Source organism: Mastigoproctus giganteus, chromosome 9, assembly GCF_048544385.1.
Source record: "Mastigoproctus giganteus isolate SK-2022 chromosome 9, ASM4854438v1, whole genome shotgun sequence".
Classification (NCBI taxonomy): domain Eukaryota; kingdom Metazoa; phylum Arthropoda; class Arachnida; order Uropygi; family Thelyphonidae; genus Mastigoproctus; species Mastigoproctus giganteus.
The window spans coordinates 36511619-36533760 of NC_143583.1; the positions used below are offsets into that span (position 1 = coordinate 36511619).

Genomic DNA, 22142 nt, shown 5'->3' on the forward strand with positions numbered 1-22142 from the left:
GCTTGCTTCTCTGTAGCCGAGTGGTCAGGAGTGGGAGTGCAGTAGCACATGCTCTTTGAGTAGACCGGGGTTCAAGCCCTTGACTGGCGAATACGGTCAATCTGCCAACCCGCACTGGACCAGCGTGGCAGATTATGGTCCATTTCCTTCAGCATGAATTGTTGAGGAGGCTTCCATCCGGCAGTGGGTTGATAATGGCTGCACTTTACCTTTTTTTACCTTTTTAAGCTTGCTTCTTGCATCATATGCCTCTGCTAATGCTAATGATTATCCCCTTTTATAATGCAATGGTCAGGCCACACATTGAGTACTGCATACAGGTCTGGAAGCTTCATTTTAGGCAGGATGGAGAGTTGCTAGAACGAGTACAAAGAAGGGCAAAAAAAAAAAAAAAAAAAAGGCTGGTGAAGGGAACAGAGGCGTGCTCTTATGAAGAAAAGCTTAAGTTCTGAAAATCGCAGCTTCTGGAGACTAGACACCTGAAAGGTGATCTGATTGAGGTGTACAAGGCCTTGAATGGATTGAGCAGGCTCAGTGCTGATGGGATTCTTCCTCTTGCTCAGATTTCAAACCTCATAGTTTCAAACTGAGGAAAGACAGTTGTAGAAAAGATGTGCCTTTAGCCAGCAGGTAGTTGATTGCTGAAACAAACTTCCATCTGTTGTTGTGGAAGTTGGTAGCTTAAATAAATTCAAGGCAGAACTAGACAAACATTTGGAATGAATGGATCAGTGAAGTGGGAATGGTTTTTTTTTGGCTGATGCTATATAAGCTTGCTTTCTTGCATCATGTGCCTCTACTAATGCTAATGCATTAATTATGTCTTATTATTAATTTAGAAGAAATGTTCTGAAATGCTGTGATGGTTAGAAGTCGATCTGGATTAAAAGTTTCTCCAGATACAAATTTCTAAATGCTGAGAAGTATACATACATACAGGCAAACAGAATTTTTAGCCACTGTCTTCATGACTGTCATATCATCAAATAAAGTGGGGTGCAATTGTATGCTTACAAAAAAAAAAAAAAATCTGTCTAGAATAGGATAATCTGCACAAAATGTATTTCTCATGTTTTGGATGATAATCAGTTTGTAACATGAGTGTTGCATTACATTATCTCCAAGATTGTCAACACAAAAATGATGTTTTCTACTACCACATCTTGATGAAATGTTAAGTGCACTCATTTGACTTGCAGCTGCAGAGGTAGAGTGCAGAATGCTAGTCTTGGAGCTGAAAAAATAAAATGAAGAATGCAGTGCCTAGAATGAAATTGTCTTGATGAAATTTCCAAGTGCTTTAGAGGTCATGTGCATAACGTTCTTTCATTGTATTTTATCTGTTCTTGTTAATGACCACCCTATGTGTTATGGTCATAGGCAACAATATGTAGTGATGTGACTGTATCAATTATAGACATCACTGATACAATCACATCACTATCTTCTGCCCAACAATCAGTGAAGAAAGTTTTAAGTAATAATGTTGCGCCACTGGGAAAAGCAGATTAAACAAATAGGTTGTAGTTAAAATTTTGTTTAATAAACTAGGTTAGGAACAAAAACAAAAGTAAAAAAAAAAAAAAAAAAAGCAACAAATTTCTAGGGTCTTACAGGCTCATGGGATAAAGTATTTACAGCTTCTAGGGAGAAAGTTGCGGTCCCTCACTTCGAGGGTTAAGACATCAGTTCCCCCCCCCCATGCTGCAGTGGATTAGTGTACCGTAAATCCTGCCATGATTGTACTGGCGGCTACTTTAGGGAAACAGGCAGTAGACTAAGTAATTGGGTCTTTGAGCATGAGAAAGCCATCCGTTCGGTGGACGTGAATCACTCAGCGATTGCTTAGCACTTCTGGTCTACCCAGCACAACATTGATCCACATTGCGACGTCGAGATTATTGACTGATCCTGCCGCTATTATCTCCTTGTCTTTTTGGAATCACTCCACACCTCATGTTGTACTGGTTCCTTTAACAGGAACAGAGGATGTCGCATCAACCCCATCACTGAGGCAACCATTCTCCTAGCTGACAAATGTTGGCACTCAGAGCATTCCCAAGTATTGCAGCTACAACAACAAGCCTCCACTTCAATCAGCTAATTGCTGCAAGCACCTGTAGCACATGATTTTCACTACGCATGACCACCATGATATGCACATGATATTCTGTATTTTTTTTACAATGACAGTCACAACTGAAGAAGGGCATACTCCATCCAAAAGCTTTTGTGTTTATTACATTTGTTTTTGTTCCTAACCTATGTATTAAATGAAATTTTAACTACAACCTGTTTGTTTAATCTGATTTAACCAGTGGCGCAACATTGTTACTTAAGCATGAATCTTGGATATGTAGGCCTTTTTTCACATAGTGAGGAAAGTGCATTTGGAACTTCAGAATTGTAAAGTAGCCAAGCTAATGCTATTTTGGTCTTTCCAAAATTTGTAAAATACATTTTACAAATACATATTGCATTTACTTGGCAGGTTGTTATTGCCTAGTAAGTGAAGTAGTCAATGCTCACAGCAGAATCAATTTTCCATAAGTTGCCTTGGTGTTACTGTATTTAAACTAGTAAAATTATCAAAAGGTTAATCTGTCATTTATTTAAAAGATGAGACAGTGCTATGATAGCCTGTTTCAGGCTTTCAGTCATTCATTGACTAGCAGGTGGACCACCTACTGAGGAAGTAGGTGGTCCACCTGCTATCAAGACTCCTAAACTTTCAAAGACCTATAGAAATACCTTACTGACCTAGTTGAAAACTATTGCTATACAGCAACAGTTCCCAACATATTGTAGGCATTCCATTGGTGATACATATATTACATGAAATGATGTGTGGGAGAAAAAAATTAAATCATACCTGTTAAACAGAAATTGGTAGTATGCCAATTTTTCTTTAATAGGGTATCACATTTTTTTAAGAGTGTTTCATCTAAACAGGAGAACACGTTTTTTAATAGTTGTATACAGGTTAAAAATATTTGGGATACTTCTGCATAATGCCAGATAAATAGAGTCCATTCCGGTTATTTGGGACATATCGGAACTAGTGCATTTTGGCCAGATTAAGCGGCTGCCCCAGTTATCCGAAGTTTCACGTAAATAGTTAAAAATACAATGTACCCCCCCCCCCTTTACAATTAGTTCACTGTACAATCAAATCACATTACGACAAACTCACCGCAGTAAAGTACCGTTCACTATACGATGTGTAGTACGTGCCGGTCATTGTGATCACGTTTGTGAATTGAATTTTAATTCTATTAAACAGTGATTCAAATTAGGAAAAAATTATAAAAGTAAAGATATATTAAGCATAAATTTACCCTTTATTACCTCACCAATTAAAAAATTAAATGATACATGAAAATTGGAAGAATATACGTGATAATCGGAATAATTTATATGTACTGTAATATATACCTACGAACTAGTTTACATTTGTGGGTGGGGGTTAAAATTTAAAACAGTAAAAAGATAAGCAATCAATAACAAAGAACACGGCACACGTAAATTCCAAGGAAGTGAAGCCAGTGGACATCGCTGGACAGTGCAGTGTCGAGTCAGTTTGGTGTAACATAAGCATTGGGAGATCAAAATTGAGAGTAGGAGTGTGCTATAGGCCTAATGACTCTGATGAGTATAATAAGAAACTGTACAGGGAATTAGAGTGGGCCAGTAAATCAGAGAGTCTTATAATGGGAGATTTTAATTTCCCAGATATTGACTGGAATTTGGGGGCTGGTCACTCACACACTAGCAAGGCTTTTGTGGATTTATTGGATTTGATTATCAGCAGTGATTCTTCATGCATTAAGAATCTGCAGATAAAGGAATCACTGGGTGGCAGTGATCACAGTGTGCTGAAGTGGGATTTACTCAAAGAGGTAACTACCATTAGGGGTAAAGGGAAGGGTTATTGCTTTCGTAAAGGCGACTACGATGGACTGAGACAGTATTTAAATTCTATACAGTGGGACCAACTGATGATGTTGCCAATTGCCAACAGCAAATTCAAAATGGGAAGCATTCAAAGAACTTATCTTGGAAGCTACTAGGCTTTACATACCAACTAAGAAATATTGTTCAAGGTTTAGGCCTAAATGGATGTCACATGAACTGATGAGGCATATGGCAGAGAAGAAACTTGCATGGGATACATACACATTAACACATGACACAGAAGCCTATGATACATACAACTTGATCTGTAACCAAGTTACAAAGGAGGTTAGGCAGGCGAAGACAGATTACGAGAAATCTTTGGCAAGGGATGCAAAGAAAAACAGCAAAGAGTTCTTTACTTATGTAAACTCTAGAAGGAAGGGGATGAATCAGATTGGTCCACTTGATATCGATGGGTCAACTGTTGATGATCCTGCTCAGGTAGCTAACAAACTAAATGAATATTTTGCATCGACATTCACACATGAGGAGTTATTTAGCGAGGGGAAAGCCAGAGGTGTATTCAACTCTAGCAGTAAGCTAGAGAATCTTGTAATAACTGAGAGTAAAGTGGAGGAGAAATTGTTGAAGATATACACAAGAAAGGCACCTGGGGTGGATGGGATCTATCCAGTTATATTAAAGGAGGCAGCAGAGGAAGTAAGCAAACCCTTAGCCATAATTATGAGAGCTTCCTTGGACTCAGGGGAGGTACCCACAGACTGGAGATGTGCAAATGTGACCCCAATTCACAAAGGAGGATCAAAGGCTGACACAAGTAATTATAGACCTGTGAGTTTAACTTCTGTTCCAGGAAAATTAATGGAGGCACTGGTTAAAGAAGCACTGCAGGATCATTTAGACAAGACTTCAGTTATAGCTCAGACACAGCATGGTTTTGTTAAGGGGAAGTCTTGCCTGACCAATTTGATTGGATACTATGATGCAGTCACAAAAGAACTGGATGCAGGGAATAACTTTGATATTATATACTTGGATCTTAGAAAGGCTTTTGATACTGTTGCACATGGAAGACTGCTGCACAAGTTGGAGCAGTGTGACATTGGAGGCAAATTGCTGCTGTGGATAAAGGGGTGGCTGAGTGGGAGAAGACAGAGAGTGGTAATCAAGGGACACTGCTCGTCGTGTACTAATGTTATTAGTGGAGTCCCTCAGGGCTCAGTGTTGGGTCCATTATTGTTTTCTGTATCCTTAAATGATATTGATGATGGTATATCAAGCTTAATGTCGAAGTTTGCAGATGATACAAAGGTAGGCAGGGTTGTCAAGGACACTACTGACACTATGCTGCTGCAACAGGATCTGGAAAGGTTGAGCAGATGGACTGAGAGGTGGCAAATGAAGTTTAACATTGACAAATGTAAAGTACTACACATGGGAAACAGCAACCCCAGAGCAACATATCAACTCTGTCGTACTACACTGACAGTGGTAGAGAATGAAAGGGACCTGGGGGTGGTTGTGCAGGAAGATATGAAGTTCCCTGAGCAGTGCAGACGGGCTGCAAGAGTAGCTCATGGTGTTTTGTCAATGTTATATAGGAATTTTTCTAGCAGGGATAAGGAGGTGATTATTCCCTTGTATAAGGCAATGGTCAGGCCACACCTAGAGTACTGTATACAGGTCTGGAGGCCTCATTTCAAGAAGGATGTAGAGCTGCTGGAATGAGTACAGAGAAGGGCAACAAGATTAGTGAATGGAACAAAGGGGTGCTCTTACAAAGAAAGGCTTAAGTTTTGCAAATTACAGTCTGGAGACTAGGCACCAGCGAGGTGATCTGATAGAGGTGTATAAAGCTTTGAATGGTTTGAGCATGCTCAATGCTGATGGGATTCTTCCTTTCTCTCTCAGAATAATCACCTGAGAGGGCATAAATTCAAATTGAGGAAAGACAGATGTAGAATAGACGTGCAGAAATTTGCCTTTAGCCAGCGGGTGGTTGGTTGGTGGAACAGACTTCCATCCCTTGTCGTGGAAGTTGATAGCCTAAATAAGTTTAAGGCTCAGCTGGACAGGTATTTTGAACGAAAAGAGGGGTGAAGTGGAAGTGGTTTTTTTTTTTTTTTTTTTGGCTGATGCTGCATAAGCTTGCTTTCTTGCATCAAATGCCTCTACTAATGCTAGTGCTAATGCTAATGCTAAGTAGCACAATATGCACAAGTGAGAACGGAGTAATGAATTACAAAGCTTTAAAAATAGGAATGAAGAGAAGATCTGAAAGTTAATTTTTTTATATGATTGAAGATTTCATGTAAGTGTAAACATATTTCACCATAATAACCCACAGAATTCCAGCTCTCGGTGTTATCAAAAATTCTGTAAGATCGAGTTTACTGTCTGTTTATGATAGATTTCACTAACAGAAAAGCCCAATAAACAGGTGACTTCTAATTGTTTTATGGTTGTGACCTCCAGAATTTTGACTGAACCACGTAGTACCGTTGGAGACAATCGTAGGGTAATCTCCAGTGTTGCAGTCTCCTGCCCCGATTAAATGGCATGCTGTCCCAATTGAGCAAAGTAAACCCTGGCTATTTTCTCAACTGGTTTCTGTTTTTTAAGATTTGCCCCAAATAAACGGCTTCCCCGATTAACTGGTGGCCCAAATAACCAGAATCCAATGTACTAGGATAAATGATAATAATGAATAGTTTCCAAAGCATTGTGTGTTTATTTATAATTCATTTGAAATATGTTGAATGCATTATACCAAGCATTAAGAATTTTATTCCTTTAATTCTTTAGCTTTATATGTTATATTCTCTTTTTAATTTCCACTTTCTCAATCAGAACTGCAACCTTTTCACCGCCAGGAAGACATTCATGTTACGGTAACAGTTGGTAACACAGCCGTTATACCTTGTGTTCCACCACAAAGTGTCCCTACTGCAGTAACTGAATTTGATTTTAAAGGAATCAAAATTGACAAGTCTAAAGGTAAGTGACTAAAATAAAAATAACATAATGGCATTTTTTTAAAGGATAAAAATGTTTTGAAATATCAAAAATAAAATAAACTTCTTATTTCTGTTTGCTTTCCTGTTACTTCTGTTTTCTTCTTGAACTTCTGGCAAGAGCCATTTAAATAAACCTTTTATAGCTTTGGGAAACTTTCTGTGGGTTCATTGAGATTAGTGAAATCATATGACATTTGTCAAGCCTCCAAGGGCACCTCCGTAGCCAGGTGGGAAAGAGCAGCAGTGCGTGGCACACACTTCTTGATTAGACCAGGGTTCGAACCCGTCACCACCAAATACGGAGGATGCAGAAAGGTCAGGGAATGACCACCGCATATCCTGGAGCAATATGGCCTTAGTTGCTAATGCTCCTAAAATTCAAATAACTAACTAACTCAAGCCTCCATAAGCAAAGTGGTAGTATTACATCAGTTGATGAGAGTTATCAACCACCTGGTGTTAGTATTAGTTTCTTACCAAACTTCTCTGGAGAAAACAGAAGTGATAGACAGCAGAAGAACATAACTTACAGACTGGATTTGTTTCTGTGAAGCCTTTTGTTTAGACCATTGCGAACTGGGGTTAGAAGTTTGTGTAGTGAGATAAACAAAGAAATCAGCATTTTGGCAGGATCACAAAATCAGAAACTGTTTTGTTATACAATACAGTTTCTAATCTTGCAATTCTGCTATAATTTATTTCTTGTTTTCTGAATATATGGGATACAGAGCACAGGATAGTTTCTGAAAATATGAGAATGTTAAATTGTGACAGTAACAGAGAAAACAAAGAAATTAAAGAAGGATACTTTATAAGTAAATTCAGAGAAAAGACTATAAAATCAAACAAATTTCAGTTTTGAACACAAATAGATCAAATTTTGCTTCATGTAAAAAAAAAAAAAAAAAAAGTATAAACATATCAAACTGCTCCACAACTAATAACTGTACCTGTATCATACTTTCATCCAGCAGGTGAATCCAAATCTTGTAGTTCCAAAATCCTGGTCAATATCTTCTACAATTGTTGTATTAATTGGTCTTTAAACAACTCAGTATGCATCATGTGTAGAAAAACAGCAAACAAAACAAAACAAAGAAAAACAGCAAAGAGTTCTTTACCTATGTAAACTCTAGAAGGAGGGTATGAATCAGATTAGTCCACTGGATATCGATGGTTCAACTGTTAATGATCCTGCTCAGGTGCCAGAAACTCTGGCAGTGAGCTAGATGATTCTGTAATAACTCAGAGGAAAGTGGAGGAGAAATTGTTGAAGATAAAAATAAGAAAGGCACCTGCTGGGGTGGATGGGATCTATCCAGTTATATTAAAGGAGGCAGCAAAGGAAGTAAGCAAATCCTTAGCCATAATTATGAGAGCGTCCTTGGATTCAGGGGAGGTATCCATGGACTGGAGATGTGCAAATGTGACCCCAATTCACAAAGGAGGATCAAAGGGTGACACAAGTAATTATAGACCTGTTAGTTTAACTTCTGTTCCCGGAAACTTAATGGAGGCACTGGTTAAAGAAGCACTGCAGGATCATCTAGACAAGACTTCAGTTATAGCTCAGACACAGCATGGTTTTGTTAAGGGGAAGTCTTGCCTGACCAATTTGATTGGATACTATGATGCAGTCACAAAAGAACTGGATGCAGGGAATAACTTTGATATTATATACTTGGATCTTAGAAAGGCTTTTGATACTGTTGTACATGGAAGACTGCTGCACAAATTGGAGCAGTGCAGCATCGGAGGCAAATTGCTGCTATGGATAAAGGAATGGTCAAGTGGGAGAAGACAGAGAGTGGTAATCAATGGACACTACTCTTCATGGACTAATGTTATTAGTGGAGTCCCTCAGGGTTCAGTGTTGGGTCCATTGTTGTTTTCTGTATTTATAAATGATATTGATGGTGGTATATCAAGCTTAATATCCAAGTTTGCAGATGATACGAAGGTCGGCAGGGTTGTTAATGACACTAATGACAGTACGCTGCTGCAACAGGATCTAGAAAAGTTGAGCAGATGGGCTGAGGTGGCAGATAAAGTTTAACATTGACAAATATAAAGTACTACATATGGGAAGCTGTAACCACAGTGTAATGTATCAACTCTGTGGTATTACACTGACAGTGGTAGAGAACGAAAAGGACCTGGGGCAATTGTGCAGGCAGATATGAAGTTTTCTGAGCAGTGCAGATGGTCTGCAAGAGTAGCTCACGGTGTCTTGTCAGTGATATACAGGAATTTTTCTAGCAGGGATAAGGAGGTGATTATCCCCTTGTATAAGGCAATGGTCAGGCCACACCTTGAGTACTGTATACAGGTCTGGAGGCCTCATTTTAAGAAGGATGTAGAGCTGTTGGAACGAGTGCAGAGAAGGGCAACAAGATTAGTGAATGGAACAAGGGGTTGCTCTTATGAAGAAAGGCTTAAGTTTTGCAGATTACAGTGTTTGGAGACTAGGCACCCGCGAGGTGATCTGATTGAGGCCTTGAATGGTTTGAACATGCTCAATGCTGATGGGATTCTTCCTCTTGCTCAGAATAATCACCTGAGAGGACATAAATTCAAATTGAGGAAAGACAGATGTAGGATAGATGTGTGGAAGTTTGCCTTTAGCCAGCAGGTAGTTGATTGGTGGAACAGACTTCCATCTTTTGTTGTAGAAATTGATAGCCTAAATAAATTTAAGGCTGAACTGGACAGGTATTTGAAATGAATGGAGGGGCGAAATCGGAGCATGTTTTTTTTTTTTTTTTTATTTGGCTGATGCTGCATAAACTTGTTTCTTGCATCGTATGCCTCTACTAATGCTAATGCTAATGTAACTTATCAATTAATAATATATAATTAATATTCAATTTTATTATTAATATAAAATATTAATAGTAAAAAAAAACAGGTAAACTGCAGCCATTATCAATGCAATGCAGGATGGAAGAAGAAAAGTTGAGAGAAATGGATCATAATCTGCCACACTGGTTCAGTGAGATAGGCAGGTTGGCAGATTGACCATATTTAGAAGTCAGGGGCTTCAACCCCTGGTCTACTCAAAGAGCATGTGCTACACTCCCACTCCTGACCACTCAGTTATTGGAATTAAAATTATTCGAGAGTGATTGATCGGGGGTCAGTTACTCTTTTATGATGTCACCTCTCTTCAATTTCTCTCCTGGATATTCCAATCATTAAGAGGAGAAGGGGTGTTAACAAAGATAATAATCATGACATAATGGTGTAATGATTGGTAATTACCTTTTAATAAAAATAACTGCAGTTATTGTTATAAAATTTAGAAAATTTTGTTTGTTATTTGTAGGTCGACATAAGTTGCTACCATCAGGAAATCTTCAGATATTAAGTGCAGAAATTTCTGATTCTGGACCATATCACTGTACTGCTTATAATCCTTTCTTAGAAGAAAGAAAGGCAGCTCATCACAGGGTTTTGCTTACTGTCACTGGTAATAAAAATATCATTTGTATTTCTTGCCTTTTTTAAATTCATTTAAATAGCATTACAATTGAAAAATTGTAATGCTAATTACATTTATTCAATTAGAGAAACATAGAATTTTATCTGTTCATTTCAGAATATTTTATTTTATAAGTTTTTTTTTTTTATTATTTGATATTAGTGATATCAAATAGCTGTACAAATCTGTATTGTTAATTTAAAGCCAGTATTGATATATATACAGTACTTATTAATTCTAGTTACAAATATTTTTTATATACTGATTTTAAATAAATATAAATGTTGATTTTAAAAAAAAACATAATTTAAAGTTTTTAAATTTCTGTAAATATCTATATATTAGTATGGAAGCCGTTTTCACAAGACTGCCATTGTGAACAATAGGCCTAACCGATTGGGCTGAAAGTGGTTTCAAATTGAAGATATTTCTTCCTAGGTGTGCAGAAAAATAGGAAAATATAAAATTTCTGATGTTTATATTAATATGGAAGCCATTTTCGGAGGATCGAATTAAGCTATAATTAAACGAAGTTAAGTTTCTCACTAGTATATGGCACCACCACAAATGTTAAAGGTGTTTCCTTAATGGTTATACAGTACATAACTTATTTTTCTTCATCTTTAAAGTTTTAAAAGTGCTTTTTTAAACAATAAATATTAAAAATAAGTGCTGTCATCAAGGTAAATAATAAATAAGAGTTAATTTCGGAAGGGAAATAAAGAATTATGGTGAATGATGATTTGGCCAATTGAAGGAGTGGCCAAATCATCATTCACCGATAACTTAAAAAAAACTTTCTAAAGTTTTTTTTAGAAATACCGATAACTTTAGAAAAACTTCATTGCTCTTTGCACCATCAAAACTTTACCTTCAGCTCAACTAACTATTTGCAACTCTATGAAACCATGATACAGACTACTAACGAAGACAAGTTAAATATTCATCTGGGAGATAATGACAGCAGTACAATGCAATGATACGTCAGTTACTAGTGCTTTTTTTTTTTATAAATGGTGGCACAGGCAAGACCTATGTTTATCAGTGTATAATAAACTTTTGCCTTGGAAATAACATTCCTGTTATTCCAGTTGCTTGGACTGGCATAGCTGCAACGTTGTTCCCTGGGGGAAGTACAGTTTACAGCAGGTTCAAATTACCTATGAATTTAACCGAATCGTCTGTTTCCTCTCTCAAAATAAATAGTCCAGCAGCTGAACTCATTAAGTCTGCTCGATCAATACTATGGGATGAGGTGCAAATGGCTTCCTGTAATGTTCTCATAGTTGTTAATCGTTTATTACAAAATATCATGAATAATAGCGATGTGCTTTTCGGTGGCAAAGTTTTTAGGGAGGAGATTTCCATCAACTGTTTCCAGTTGTTCCTCATGGTTCATGGCACTCAATAGTCAGAAATTGTTTAAAATAATCTCATTTGTGGAATTCTTTCAAAATTCACCATTTACAGCAAAACATGAGGACTAATCAAGATGAAATAGAATTTGCTAATTTCCTGCTTGCAATCGGAAATGGAATGTATCCCAAAGTGCAGAACTTTGGGTGAAATTGAATTAGATCCGAATCTAATAGTTCATGACAGTTTGATTACTTTTGCTTTTGGCCCCAACCTTACTGATTGTAAATTCCATTTCATCTTGTTCTATTCTTGCTCCAAAAAATAATGAGTGTTAAAGAATCAATTTAGAAATTTTACAAATGATGCTTGGTGAATCATTACAATATACAATTACAATAAAAGTTTTTCAGATATAATTGTGTTAACACAATTAGATCTGAAGAACTTTTGTAATATCCAACCGAATTCCTGGACAGCCTCAGTTTAAGTAGTTTACCACCCCACATTTTAGAGTTGAAGGTAGAGCAGTTGTTATTTTACTGTGGAATATGGCAATTTCAGAATTGATCAATGGTACGAGACCTATAGTCAAAGTTATGCATCAGAATTGTTTAGATCTAGAAATTTTTTTTTTTTTTTGTCCTTGCCTTTTTTCCATTATATATGAGGTCAGCATTTTTACTGTTTTGGCATGAAATTTTTTTTACGGCAGGATGCCCTTCCTGACGCCAACCCTCACCCTTTATCTGGTCTGAGACTATGTGGTAGTCATTCCCTGACCTTCCGAATCCTCCATATTTGGTGGTCACGGGCTCGAACCCCGGTCTAATCAGGAAGCGTGTGCTACGCACTGCTGCTCAAACTTTCGCAATTGGTAGGAGAAATTTTTCTGCTACCAATTGCGAAATTTTCACAACGGGTATAGCTAGTATATTTTATTTTGTAAATCAAAATGTATTTTATCTGGGAATCACTTTTAATGTGCCGACCGGGCTAGCCAGGTGGGTAAAGTACCTGCCTGGCAACCCAAAGGTCGCGGGTTCGAATCCCGCCTCGGGCTTGGATCAAAGTACTGCAAAAACCTTGGGAGGTGCACTATGGCCACAGAAGCCGATGCGCCAACAACTACCAAAAAAAAAAAAAAAACTTTTAATGTATGAAGTTAAGTTTTATTGTTGTACCTACCCCTTCTGGTTGCATTGTAATGAGGTTTAGGCAAATATTTTGTACTTTATCTTTTTGTGCTTAAATGATTTGATGAATAAACTGAGTTGTTTTTTTTTTTTTTTTTTTGTTGAATAATCTGATTTTAATTAATTTAATATATTTATATATTAACAGAATCCCTTGGTTCTCAGGCCCCCAGATTTACTTTTAATCTTCCTGCTCACTCAAATGTTGTAATGGGTAGTAATGTTACCATTGAATGTGCAGCAACTGGCCATCCTGTTCCAAGTATTATGTGGAGTAAAGAGGAAGGACAGTTACCGCGATGGAGACATCAAGTTGGAGGTAAGTCATTCATAATATGCAATTATAGTATTCACATTCAATTAAAGTGCAATTAAAGTAAATGCTATAATATGAAATTAAACACCCTCAGAAGATGATTCCATGATATTTTGGGCTATGATTATATTATTTATCGTTGTGCTTACTGAAGTGATGCTTAGCCTTTAAGCAAGTTACCTTTGTTTTATTATGTAAACTGGGAGTTTTCATTAGAGTTTTAAATTTAATTTAAGGTAATTTGTTGCTGTTTGGTGTAAAAAGAGGCGATGAAGGAACTTATCACTGTAAAGCCAGTAATGATGTAGGAGAGGTATCAGCTTCCATTGTGTTAAAAGTCCAAGGTAGGTATATTATCTTTTACATTAAAAATGCTTTTGTATTTAGTCAACAACTATATTCTTCAGTCATTAGTTATTCGAAATGTCTTCGAATCATTTTATAAAAAATGCTTCCCATACAAACCATTAACTTTTTAATAAATTAATCTAATTTAAAGAAAGGATCCAATGTTGTTTGTACAGTTTTTGTCCTATATGCATTTTTAACTACAGCACAGACATTATCAAATGCAATAGTTGTTTCTTTATCAATGTTACTTCATCAACTGTTGATGATCCTGCTCAAGTAGCTAACAAACTAAATGAATATTAGCATTAGCATTAGTAGAGGCATTTGATGCAAGAAAGCAAGCTTATGCAGCATCAGCCAAAAAAAAAAAAAAAAACCCACTTCCACTTCACCCCTCTGTTCGTTCAAAATACCTGTCCAGCTGAGCCTTAAACTTATTTAGGCTATCAACCTCCACCACAAGGGATGGAAGTCTGTTCCACCAACCAACCACCCGCTGGCTAAAGGCAAATTTCCGCACGTCTATCCTACATCTGTCTTTCCTCGATTTGAATTTATGCCCTCTCAGGTGATTTTTCTGAGCTAGAGGAAGAATCCCATCAGCATTGAGCATGAATTATGAATATTTTGCATCTACATTCACACATGAGGAGTTATTCAGGGAGGGGAATGCCAGAGGTGTATTCAACTCTGGCAGTAAGCTAGATAATCTTGTAATACCTGAGAGTAAAGTGGAGGAGAAATTGTTGAAGATAAACACAAGAAAGGCACCTAGGATGGATGGAATTATCCATTTATACAAAAGGAGGCGGCAAAGGAAGTAAGCAAACCTTTAGCCATAATTATGAGAGCTTCCCTGGACTCAGGGGAGGTACTCATGGACTGGACATGTGCAAATGTGACCCCAATCCACAAAGGATAATCAAAGGGAGACACAGGTAATTACAGACTTGTTAGTTTAACTTCTGTTCCAGGGAAATTAATACAGGCACTGGTTAAAGAAGCATTGCAGGATCATCTAGAGAAGACTTCAGTTATAGCTCGGACACAGCATGGTTTTGTTAAGGGGAAGTCTTGCCTGACCAATTTGATTGGATACTATGATGCAATCACAAAACAGCGGGATGCAGGGAATAACTGATATTATATACTTGGATCTTAGAAAGGCTTTTGATACATTAGCATTAGCATTAGTAGAGGCATTTGATGCAAGAAAGCAAGCTTATGCAGCATCAGCCAAAAAAATAAAAAAAAAAAAAAAACCCACTTCCACTTCACCCCTCTGTTCTTTCAAAATACCTGTCCAGCTGAGCCTTAAACTTATTTAGGCTATCAACCTCCACCACAAGGGATGGAAGTCTGTTCCACCAACCAACCACCCGCTGGCTAAAGGCAAATTTCCGCACGTCTATCCTACATCTGTCTTCCCTCAATTTGAGTTTATGCCCTCTCAGGTGATTTTTCTGAGCTAGAGGAAGAATCCCATCAGCATTGAGCATGCTTAAACCATTCAGGGCTTTATACACCTCTATCAGATCACCTCGCTGGTGCCTAGTCTCCAGACACTGTAATTTGCAAAACTTAAGCCTTTCTTCGTAAGAGCACCCCTTTGTTCCATTCACTAATCTTGTTGCCCTTCTCTGTACTCGTTCCAGCAGCTCTACATCCTTCTTGAAATGAGGCCTCCAGACCTGTATACAGTACTCTAGGTGTGGCCTGACCATTGCCTTATACAATGGAATAATCACCTCCTTATCCCTGCTGGAAAAATTCCTGTATATCATTGACAATACTCCATGAGCTACTCTTGCAGCCCATCTGCACTGCTCAGAGAACTTCATATCTGCCTGCACAATCACCCCCAAGTCCCTTTCATTCTCTACCACTGTCAGTGTAGTACCACAGAGTTGATACGTTGCTCTGGGGTTGCTGTTTCCCATGTGTAGTACTTTACATTTGTCAATATTAAACTTCATTTGCCACCTCTCAGCCCATCTGCTCAACCTTTCCAGATCCTGTTGCAGCAGCATAGTGTCAGTAGTGTCCTTGACAACCCTGCCAACCTTTGTATCATCTGCAAACTTGGACATTAAGCTTGATATACCATCATCAATATCATTTATAAATACAGAAAACAATAATGGACCCAACACTGAGCTCTGAGGGACTCCACTAATAACATTAGTGGAGTCCCTCAGGGCTCAGTGTTGGGTCTCCACTAATAACATTAGTGGAGTCCCACGATGAGCAGTGTCCATTGATTACCACTCTGTCTTCTCCCCCTCAACCACCCCAATACTGTTGCACATGGAAGACTGCTGCTCAAATTGGAGCAGTGTGGCATTGGAGGCAAATTGCTGCTATGGATAAAGGATGGTTGAGTGGGAGAAGACAGAGAGTGGTAATCAATGGACACTGCTCTTCGTGGACTAATGTTATTAGTAGAGTCCCTCAGAGTTCAGTATTGGGTCCATTGTTGTTTTCTGTATTTATAAATAATATTGATGATGGTATATCAGGCTTAATGTCCAAGTTTGCAGACGATACGAAGGTTGGCAGGGTTGTTAATGACACTAATGACAGTACACTGCTGCAACAGGATCTAAAAAAGTTGAGCAGATGGGCTGAGAGGTGGCAAATGAAGTTTAGCATTGACAAATGTGAAGTACTACGTATCGGAAGCAGTAATCCCAGAGCAATGTATCAACTCTGTGGTACCACACTGACAGTGGTAGAGAATGAAAAGGACCTGGGGGTAATTGTGCAGGCAGATATGAAGTTCTCTGAGCAGTGCAGACGGTCTGCAAGAGTAACTTATGGTGTCTTGTCAATGATACACAGGAATTTTTCTATCAGGGTTAAGGAGGTGATTATCCCCTTATAAAGCAATGGTCAGGCCACACCTTAAGTACTGTATACATGTCTGGAGGCCTCGTTTTAAGAAGGATGTAGAGCTGTTGGAATGAGTATAGAGAAGGACAACAAGATTAGTGAACAGAACAAAGAAAGGCTTTAGTTTTGCAAATTTAGTGTCTGGAGAATAGGCACCAGCTAGGTGATCTGATTGAGGTGTATAAAGCCTTGAATGGTTTGAGCATGCTCAGTGCTGATGGGATTCTTCCTCTTGCTCAGAATAATCACCTGAGAGAGCATAAATTCAAATTGAGGAAAGACGGCTGTAGGATAGATGTGTGGAAGTTTGCCTTTAGCCAGTGGGTGGTTGATTGCTGGAACAAACTTCCATCTGTCGTTGTAGAAGTTGTAGAAGAGGGGATGGGTGAAATAAGGGTTTTTTTTAGCTGATGCTGTATAAGCTTGCTTTCTTGTATCATGTGCCCTTGTTAATGCTAATGTTACAGCAAGCCAACACATTGTCTATTATGTTCAATACATTTTGGGCAAATTTTTTAGATGGTAGTGTGTGCGCTTCTTCACTTTCGCTATCACTGGTAACAAAAACATCATCGTTTCATTTGGTGCTCAGCAGCTCTTCTGGTGTTGACATTGCAGTGGTAGCAACTTCGTCATCACCTTCACAAACTCTTCAAATTAGCCAACAAAATCCATATGCTCCTTCAAATTCCTCCATTCCTCAATGTTGCTATCACATGCATCTGCTGGACCATGTTTTTCAATTATATTCTCTCCAAAGCCACTCTTTCTGAAGCAGTTGATTATTACACTTGATGCAATACTGTCCCAAGCAATAACAAGATTATGGATAGCATCCAAGACATTTCAATTTGCTGCAAATTGTTCCCTCCTATGTTGTGGATCAAGTACCTTATCAGGGAGGCTCTATATGCTCTCTTGAGGTTATAAATTGTGCCTTGATCCAGTGGTTGCATTAAACTGGTGGTACTGAGGAGTAAAAGCAACAGCCCTATATTTGTCAACTTAAGTATCTTGGCAGAATGTGCTGTACAACGATCTAGAATCATCAAAATGTTCCTTTTTTCTGAAGCTATTCTTCTGTCCACTTTTAATAACCAAGACTGGAAAATTTTGAGTGTAAGCCAAGCACTTCTATTGGCCTCATAATTACAGGGAAGTTGGTTAACTGCTTTAAAACATCTTGACTTGAAAAACTTAGCAATCAGAAGTGGGTGTAGTTTTGTACTGCCATCTGAATTGTAGCATAACAGAACACTGAGTCTTTTTTACTCAATTTTCCACCGCGACAAGACTCTCCTTGAACAGCAAATTATAAAATAATTGTCAAGATTAAAAATATCCTTTGCCTCATATTTTTTAAGAATGGACTGTACAGAACACAACCAGTCTGCAGCCTTTTCTTTGTTGACTAATCCAGTCTCACCACAAACATTTTGCAAAACCAAGTTATTCCTGTCTTTAAATCTTTGGAGCCAGCCACTGCTGCATTTGATGTGGCTAATTCCTTGTTGCTGAGCTAGATAATTTGTCTTTTCTTGCAAAATCGGACCTGATATTGGAAAATTAGATGCACGCATTTGTTGGTACCACTCGAAAAGTTTTGTTTCAAGCTCCTCGTGGTTTGCACCACAAATTTATTTCCTGTTTTTCATCGCTGCTCCAGTGTCATGCACTTCATCAAGTCTTTTTCGGTTTTTCAGTATTGTTGATAAAGTAGGTAAAGGGATGTATTCCTTTTCAGTGCCCATTTTGCTTCTTTCCATCCTATCAGTCTCTTGTATAATTTTTAGTTTAATTTCCAGGTTTAATTCAGTCAGTTTACATTTTGTCACCATAAGATTTAATAGCATTAGCATTTAGCATTAGTAGAGGCATTTGATGCAAGAAAGCAAGCTTATGCAGCATCAGCCAAAAAAAAAAAAAAAGCCACTTCCACTTCACCCCTCTGTTCGTTCGAAATACCTGTCCAGCTGAGCCTTAAACTTATTAATAATATAAACAAATTTTAAATTAATTTAAAGACACAAATTCCAAAAAAGACCATCAGCTTAAATAAAATGACACAAAAATTAGATTGATGTATACTGTAGCAAAAGACTTTGAACTGGGGTAACAATTGCAACTGACCTTATTCCCTTGGAGAGCGAGGGAATGCATATAAACAACTTAGAAAAACTTTTTATTCCTTTTTTAATTTAACAAATCATCCTTCAGAAAGATGTTTTCAGAGTGCACTTGACGTTGTAGCTACCATAAACTGCTTTTGTTTACACAAAACTAATTTCTAAAAAGTCAGTGCCATCCTTCGGGAAATAGGGAGCCAGGTGGCCAGAAGCAATAATAGGGGCAATAATCAGACAGCTCTGTCAAGATTTGTATTAATTGTACAAAATGACAATTTACATAGAAAAACCTATCCTTTCGCGGGGAATGGTATGTGCTTCATAAAAATGAGTACTTTGTATAAAACGAGTTTGTATTATTGAGATTTTACTGTATTAATGTTTCTAATTTTACTATACAAATGCTTTACTTTCAGCACCTATGTCTGAAAAAATGGTAAGGCATTGTATTACATTTCAGGCACGTTTGATTTTTTTTCTTGAATTAATTGATTGTGATGATATAACTGGAGTTGTATTTAAAATGTATATTAAAATGTATGTGTAATATACTTAATGTTCATTGTAAAAAGTACTGATTTTTGAGAGGACAAAATTTAAACCTCTCTACTGAGATTATAGTTCACTCATGATTGTTTTTTTCGTTTTCTGTGATTAACAGAAGTGAAATGTAAATAATTAACTAACTTTATATCAAGTGTGATTGATTAACTAATATATAGCAGTAATTCTTTTCACTTTACTGCCTATAACCTGCAACACAATATTCATTCAACTTTTTATAATCTGTGTTACCTATTTCCGGCTGAATTTGAATAAAAATTGAAATGTTACATTACATGTATTTCAATTATGTGCTATGATTAATAAAATAAATATTAATGAGTCATTATTTATATATTTAATAAATTTATAGCAACAAAACAAGCTCTTCAAAGCGGAGATACTTTTATATGTGCAATGCATAAGCCAACAATTTTTCTTTGCTTCATGGCCTCCATATTGTCTCTTTATTCCTCCAATCAGCACACTGAAACAAGCATAATGTTCAGCATTTCAGTTGCATTATACATTCATTATATGAATAACCTATGTAATATTAAAAAAAAATAATGATTGCTAGATTTATATTTGCCCAGCTTTAATGAATTTTAGGATGGCTTGACAAATGTTTCTAAGGGATATTCAAGATGGGTTGCCTTACAATTTGAAAATGTATTTAAAAAAGTAGGAAATGATGCAGTTGAACTAATATTATGCAAGGCCATGCATTCTTATTTATTCCTCTCTTTTTAAATGTTTTTAAACTCTTAATTATCACACTCCACACTTATGGATTGACAGTGAGTATTGTAACTAAAATAAAATGAAATAAATACCATAAAGGAAATTGTAAATGAAGGTGAGTATTGCAAATGTAAATGAAATGAATTAACCGCCAAATTTTTATTCAATATTGTCTTACATGAAGTTTCATCACAAAAACCACTTTTTTGATATTTAAATTTTTTGCTGTTTTGCTTTTCTGGCAATAAAATTTTATGTACATCTTGCACATAAAATTTGTTCTTTATATTATGGAATTGTAAATGTGGTAACAATTATAGCAGCTATTTTTACTTGGGCAATTTTCACATGTGGACATATTATTATAGTATCACCTGTTAGAGAATTAGATGAGCCCAAAATATTGCAGGGTGATTGCACAGATGGGGTACATTCACAAACGTGGCCAGGATAATATATCAGAAGCTGGAACAAAAATATCAGCTGATGAAAGAAAGTTTACAAGTATAAGCCTCAGGCCATACTAGAGACCTTTACTCACAGACTATACTGGGACCGTGCCATAATAACGGACAGGATGACCCCGCACAACAGACCAGACCAGACATTGAGGCAGCAAAGGAAGTAAGCAAACCCTTAGCCATAATTATGAGAGCTTCCTTGGACTCAGGGGCGGTACCCATAGACTGGAAATGTGCAAATGTGACCCCAATTCACAAAGGAGGATCAAAGGCTGACACAAGTAACTATAGACCTGTGAGCTTAACTTCTGTTCCAGGAAAATTAATGAAGGCACTGGTTAAAGAAGCACTGCAGGATCATTTAGACAAGACTTCAGTTATAGCTCAGACACAGCATGGTTTTGTTAAGGGGAAGTCTTGCCTGACCAACTTGATTGGATACTATGATGCAGTCACAAAAGAACTGGATGCAGGGAATAACTTTGATATTATATACTTGGATCTTAGAAAGGCTTTTGATACTGTTGCACATGGAAGACTGCTACACAAATTGGAGCAGTGTGACATTGGAGGCAAATTGCTGCTATGGATAAAGGGGTGGTTGAGTGGGAGAAGACAGAGAGTGGTAATCAATGGACACTGCTCATCGTGGACTAATGTTATTAGTGGAGTCCCTCAGGGCTCAGTGTTGGGTCCATTATTGTTTTCTGTATTTATAAATGATATTGATGATGGTATATCAAGCTTAATGTCCAAGTTTGCAGATGATACAAAGGTTGGCAGGGTTGTCAAGGACACTACTGACACTACACTGCTGCAACAGGATCTGGAAAGGTTGAGCAGATGGGCTGAGAGGTGGCAAATGAAGTTTAACATTGACAAATGTAAAGTACTACACATGGGAAACAGCAACCCCAGAGCAACGTATCAACTCTGTGGTACTACACTGACAGTGGTAGAGAGTGAAAGGGACTTGGGGGTGATTGTGCAGGCAGATATGAAGTTCTCTGAGCAGTGCAGACGGGCTGCAAGAGTAGCTCATGGAGTATTGTCAATGATATACAGGAATTTTTCCAGCAGGGATAAGGAGGTGATTATTCCATTGTACAAGGCAATGGTCAGGCCACACCTAGAGTACTGTATACAGGTCTGGAGGCCTCATTTCAAGAAGGATGTAGAGCTGCTGGAACGAGTACAGAGAAGGGCAACAAGATTAGTGAATGGAACAAAGGGGTGCTCTTACGAAGAAAGGCTTAAGTTTTGCAAATTACAGTGTCTGGAGACTAGGCACCAGCGAGGTGATCTGATAGAGGTGTATAAAGCCTTGAATGGTTTAAGCATACTCAATGCTGATGGGATTCTTCCTCTAGCTCAGAAAAATCACCTGAGAGGGCATAAATTCAAATTGAGGAAAGACAGATGTAGGATAGACGTGCGGAAATTTGCCTTTAGCCAGCGGGTGGTTGGTTGGTGGAACAGACTGCCATCCCTTGTGGTGGAGGTTGATAGCCTAAATAAGTTTAAGGCTCAGCTGGACAGGTATTTTGAACAAACAGAGGGGTGAAGTGGAAGTGGGTTTTTTTTTTTTTTTTTTTGCCTGATGCTGCATAAGCTTGCTTTCTTGCATCAAATGCCTCAACTAATGCTAATGCTAATGCTAACCCTCATCGACAATAAGGAAAATGGCTACTTACCTAGTCAACATAGCGGTCAGCACCAGCAACCTCTAGAAAACATATGA

At 37.6% G+C, this 22142-nt stretch overlaps 1 protein-coding gene across 4 annotated transcripts in view; it reads left to right on the plus strand.

Moving 5' to 3' along the window:
* The window catches only part of LOC150080147 (interference hedgehog-like), a 186311-nt gene that overhangs the window by 74168 nt on the left and 90001 nt on the right, over positions 1–22142 (plus strand). For all 4 annotated transcript variants that reach the window (XM_090381915.1, XM_090381916.1, XM_090381913.1 and 1 more), the window contains 4 exons: positions 6769–6915; positions 10261–10404; positions 13117–13287; positions 13521–13628. In XM_090381915.1, the coding sequence (XP_090238041.1) occupies positions 6769–6915; positions 10261–10404; positions 13117–13287; positions 13521–13628 (570 nt within the window). The remainder of the gene's footprint in view (positions 1–6768; positions 6916–10260; positions 10405–13116; positions 13288–13520; positions 13629–22142) is intronic.